Source organism: Drosophila sechellia, chromosome 3R (assembly GCF_004382195.2).
Source record: "Drosophila sechellia strain sech25 chromosome 3R, ASM438219v1, whole genome shotgun sequence".
Taxonomy (NCBI): Eukaryota; Metazoa; Arthropoda; class Insecta; order Diptera; family Drosophilidae; genus Drosophila; species Drosophila sechellia.
The window spans coordinates 15,663,920-15,669,846 of NC_045952.1; the positions used below are offsets into that span (position 1 = coordinate 15,663,920).

At 39.5% G+C, this 5,927-nt stretch overlaps 1 protein-coding gene across 1 annotated transcript; it reads right to left on the reverse strand.

The window, feature by feature from the left end:
- Positions 1-1,412: 1,412 nt before the first annotated feature.
- On the reverse strand, positions 1,413-2,382 carry LOC6606606 (EF-hand calcium-binding domain-containing protein 1). The gene is made up of 3 exons (XM_002031371.2): positions 1,907-2,382; positions 1,760-1,861; positions 1,413-1,706 (listed from the first exon to the last, which is right to left on the reverse strand). The coding sequence occupies exons 1-3, from the start codon at positions 2,261-2,263 to the stop codon at positions 1,506-1,508; spliced, it is 660 nt and encodes a 219-aa protein (XP_002031407.1). The 5' UTR covers positions 2,264-2,382; the 3' UTR covers positions 1,413-1,505.
- Between the last annotated feature and the right edge of the window lie 3,545 nt (positions 2,383-5,927).

Consider the following 5,927-nt stretch of genomic DNA (forward strand, 5'->3'; position numbering starts at 1 on the left):
TATATCAACGGTTAAACGGATACAAGCCATTTCTTTACAATGTTACTTTCGATGGATGCAAATACCTATTAAATATGAAAGGATATCCAGTGGCCACATACATTTTTAACCTTTTTGCTCCCTATTCCAACATAAATCATTCGTGTCCCTATGACGTAAGTATTCATCGAGAATTTTTATCTTCTTTAATTAATTTTTTTTAGCACGACTTAATTGTGGAAAAACTCCCTTTTTCCTACATAAACGATCAAATGTCGATTATATTGCCGTTCCCAAAATCTTCGTACGCATTTTTTAGTGAATGGTACAGCGATGGAATAAAGCGAGTAAGAATTGAATGTTATGGTACATTAACATAAAAAATTTAAATTAGAAAGAAGACACATTGTAATTATAAAAATATATAGCTTACAATATTATATGAACCTTTGTATAGATCAGTAGTTTCGGGAGATTTCTGGCGAATAACTATCAGCTGTGTTCTGTTTAGTATTTCCAAATACTTTTGGTTAGTGCGAATATATATGTTTATACTTTTGGTTATACTAAATAATAAAGAGAGCAGTCGATTTCAGACCCTCAATCACGACGGCTGTTGATTTATGGTACTCTAAATTTTAGTTTTAATGGTGCTCCCAATTTCCAATGGCCATAATTAGAGCAACCGGCCAAGGGGAAAACTTCAAGGGCCTGCAGTGGTTGCAGTTGGAAGCCTGGATTGGAGAATGTCCCGACAATGTAGAACACTATCCATCAAATGTCAATTGTATGCCAACTGCCAACAAATCAAGCTGTCATGAGGCAGTGGCAAAAGGCAGTCCTCGAGCCAGTGGAGCATTCAACCAGAGCAAAGTATTTCTGGAGCTGCGCTCCGTATTTAAAATTATGTCACTAAAGCGGGCTACACTATGAATAAAATCAAAACAATAACTCAAAAGTATAAATTTAATAAAAAAAATATTTAGTTCTTGTTATATTATACTGTTTATATTACTTCAAATCTGTATACATCGTATTTTAAAATACACAAGGAATTTATGTTTATACCATTATCTTTTGTAGGGAAATAATAAATTATGTAATGATTAGGCATAAAATAAATAAATAAAATAATAAATTTAGGATTTAAACAGCAATATACAAAAATAAATTGTAAGTTGTGAATTGAAAGTATTGTTAATATATTTTATTGATATTATTGATATCTTAAGTTTTCCATCGAAATCTTTCATATTTTTCCCCCGTGTGGTTGAAAGACAGCTGGTGTCCCCCATATATGCATATATGCATCCATCTATCCAGCGTCTCGTTGCAGCTGTCAGTGCTCTATTCTGCAGTTCATCATCATTGTCATTGACATTTTCGAGTGGCTACAATGGCTGAACAGAGAAAAACGCGGTGGCGGGGCGCACTGATTTGCATTGCTTTCGATTTATTTGTGCCTGAAAGATTTATGTGACTGGCGGAGTTCTGGCAAACTGCCACATACCCTGCTGCATCCATACCTACAACGTGCCCATTTCGGGTATGTGAGAGTATATGGCAGTGCAGTACGCCACCACCAGACGCGTCTCGTCCGAGGGAAAGATGGGACCCAGAAACTCCAGCAGACGCGGCTGCTGCAACACGATCGATCTATACTCCTCAAATGAGATGTAGCCGTCTTGGTCTTCATCAAATTTGAGGAGTAGAAAATCGACCATGTCCTAGATGGGCAACAGATTGAATGAGGGCTTGAAGTTGGTTAATTCCAGCTCACCAGTCGCATCTCGAGTATCTCGTCGTCGTCCCCGGCGAAAAACCTCTCGACCGAAGATGAAATGATCTCTCTATTAATGCCCATGCCATTTTTGTCGTAAACCTAATTGAAAAATTAAAAAAACTGTATCGTGTACATTTCCATTACCATATATGCAAACTCCATTTTGCGTTCCATGTCGCGGGACATTAGGATGGTCATGTAGTTGACGAATTCCATAGGCGTCACGTGTTTCCTGCCACCTGCGATTAGGGTTACGATGCGATCCACCACGTCCATGTCGTATAGCTGCTGGAAACCGATCACGATGTTCACAAACTGGCTGGATGTTATTCGGCGAGCAGAGGGCCCATTCTGGAGACTATACTTGTAGTAGATCAGCAGGATGCAGGTCACCTCAGAGTCGTTGAAGGGCACCAGTCGGGCGATCTGGGGAACCAGTCCGCCATAAACCGACTGAAACCGCTGATTGAAACGGTCGTTCATGGTGAGGTCCAACTTCATCTTTGCTGGTATTTATACAAGAAATGTAAAAGCAACGCAAAGAACTCAACATAAAGTAATAACAATAAATATAAACAATAAACTAACTGCTACTAATTGAAGTGAGAAGCATTAAAGATGTGATTAAACAGCTTTCTCTTCTTAAAAATGTATTTGAATTATGGTTTAATTGAAATCATGTAATATTTCAGACAGTATATTCCTGCGGAACATGAAATTGATATGTATCTTGGCTGATAATAGATTTTAGAAGACACATTTAAATTTTGGCCTGCAGGAAATTGATGCCATTACGCTTTCGTCTGGCATTTAAGTGCAGTCACCGGAAGTAGAAGTGGCTTGGGGCGTCGATATATTTAAGGAAAAAATCAAAGAGCAGAAAAGTGAAAGTGGGCGTGTAGGAGGACAGTTTTCCAGGCAGACGCATCCATCAAACTGCCAGACAGACAGACGACGGTGGCCCACAACATGCATATCAGTCAATTTATCTCCAATTGTGTGTGCGTGTAAAAAAAATTACGCAATTTATACGGGGTCCGTGCGGTGAATGGTGCGTATGTGTGTCCTGCGGACCCATTGAACTTTCCGAGGAAAATCTACATATTGATAAATGACCCCAGCAGCCAACGAGGCAGAAAAATCGATGGACGAGCCCCACTTGACATTTAAAGCGCCGTGGCGAATTTATGAGAATTTATATTGCCTTTGGCTGCGCCTGTCTTTGATTTCATTTAATCAGATGTCGATAATTACACGTGCCAACCCGAAAACTGGGTCACATTACTGGTGGGCACGGATTTAACAAACTTAAAGTAAACTTTATTATGCACAGGCGACAGATGGAATGACCGACTGCGCGTACAACTGGCTGTGTCGGGGAAAAACTTCATCAAAATGCTGAATCTGCGTCGCGGGCAAGTGGAAAATGGTGGAAAATCGTCGAACGGCAGCGGTAGCAAAGTGTAAAATAATTACTCGGCTTTTTCTGCATTACTTGCCCGCTTTTTGACGCACTGTTTCAAGTAATTAATTGAATAAGCGCCTTGGCCCGCAATTGTATTAAATTGCCCGCTGCATTCCCACTGATTGACTTTCTGTCTCTGCGCCAATAATTATTCAAAGTGGCATCGCACGCGGATCCTGCTGGGAGAGCCTTGCAACACAGTTTAAGGTCCTGGTCCGATTGATTATTTCACTTAAATTTATCACCGCATGCACTGAAAAGAATTGTACAAATTTAATATAAATAATAATAGTTTTTTAACTGGTAAAAAAAAGATATTAGATTAAGGAGAAATCGGACCTATTTGATATACCATAAGTTAAGTGGTGCAGTTAAAATAATAGTTCTTTAATATCGATCAAATTTCTCGCAGTTTTAACTCAGAAATCTTATTTAAAAATGCCAATATCAATATCAGAGCAAATTAAACAAAGAAACTTTTTCGCAGGCTTAAAAGGGTAATTGCATTTTGGCCCTGAAATGCTTCGATTTGTTTGAGATACAGAGTTACATCGAAAGAGCATTTCAAATGTTTGTCACTGCCTTGACTTCTAGGCGAAAATTTTTTGAAGGAGTTGGAATATTTGTGTTTTTAAGTATCTGGCTGGCATAACCTTCGCCCTTCCGAAACACATTGGCCAAAACTTGCAAAGTAGTTGCCAACTTTGATTGCCTGGCCAGTGCTTGTCGACATCGTCCTTTGGCGGCGAGGGCATTGAGTGATCATTTTGCATACTTTTTTTTATGACCATCAAAAATACATGGCTTGTTGCAAGTCTCGGCAAACATGGCCTTTGCTTTGCATAATTGCATAGTTTACGAGCAACATCTAGGCGAATGCATACATGCATGTATAAGAGAACAGCGGGTCTGGAAAATGGGGTAAAAATCAGAGGCGGTAAGAGCCGCGTGAATAATTGTCTGTTGCCACATAGCTGGGAAATAATTTGCAGCCAAACGGAAAAAGCCGCACGGCAGCACACACGAAATTATAACATTTAATTTTTAATTATGAGTGTTATTAACATGCCTGAAACTTTTCGCCGCAGACACAAGGCAACCGAGGCAACTGCGAAATAAATGGGAGAATAAAAAACCGCCGAGAGATAGGGAAAACTGCGAAGCTGAAAAGGGGGCAGAGATACGAATGCATACGGAAATGTAATTATTTTGCATTTACAAAATAAAAAAAAAAAAAAGATCACAACTCATACACTACGGAGTCCTTGAATGCCGTTTGCCACCTAATTATCTTGACTAATTGTAAGGCAACAAAAGCCACAGATGCTACCTTAATATACACCACTTTTGACCACCCAGTAATGGTCACCTCGATTGGCATTCAGCTCTATCATAAAGTGTTAACACCGGAAATGCAGTTAGCATTGTAAACAAAGGGTGACAAAATGGAACGATTGCTAGTTGCTTATTTACTTTATAAAATCTCTTTCTGGCAATACTTATATAGTTTTTAACTTTTTCGTTTCTAGCCTGAGCTTTTGAGTTTCATTGAGGATTTTACATTTAACTAAGGCGACAATTAAATTGTTTTCCCACCTGATTGCTGAAATAAATCAAGGAATTATTCTGCATTTACACGCAGCAAAGGCGATAAAAACGATCGTGTGCCGTTTGTTTGTGTTTTCGCGGATTGGAAAAAAAAACTATGCAGTTGTCCACTGATTTATGGCCGGAGTTGAACCCGGACCGTGTCACTTACAAGTCGAACAGCAGCTGTTGGTGCTGCTGCTGCAGTTGCTGCTGCGGGGATGCCATTTGTGCTGCAGTTGCATCTGTATCTGCGGTCGCGTTGGCTTTGTTTCCGGGCCACGTTCATTATTCATCAATAGTTTTTTGGCCAGACCGTTTTAATGTAAAGTGCACCGGCTTTTTGTGCATGTTTATTTAAGCGCGTGTACTGCAGGTGTTGATGCAATATTAATGGCATTTTAAATGCCGCAAATGCCGACTTGCGTAGAAAGTCTTTTTGATATTTTTCACCAATTAATTTGCCATTTAATTTTTAATTATATTATTGCCGACAGCGAGTGGCTTTTTTAACACGAACATTGCACATTTCATATGCAAGTTTTGCGCCAAATTTATTGTAATTTACTTAAGAGCCATTCCACGAACGGAGCGCATTCGAACAGCCCGCGAGTGTATGGTAAAAATGCAATTTACTTGTTATGTGCATTTTTAATGGCACGTAAATAAATTGCTGCCGCGCCATATTAAGCTCAATGCAGCAAACCCAATTAACATTGGCTCAAATAGCTTGTCGATGGCAATGAGCTTGGCCCAACTTTAAGCGAACCACCCATGCTGGCAAATTGACGGCGAACTATTCACCGATTCTCTGGTGCCTCGTTAGCTGTTTCTGTTAGTTACGGGGCGTATGCGCAATTCGGCCAAGTACGTACAACAGCCGCTTCCCAATCATCATTGCGGGGGCCTAATATCGCCCTGGTGTCACGTTTGTCTAGCAATCATCATTACACACATTAAAATGCCCGGAGGCCCAATTTCTTTGCAGTTAATTTTATGAGAAATGCTCAATATTCGAATTGCCTTACATACACTTAGTGTTTATTCGGAATAAAACGCATTTTCAATTTAAAGATACGTTTGCTGAGTAAAAAACAGAAACTTTAAGTGTAA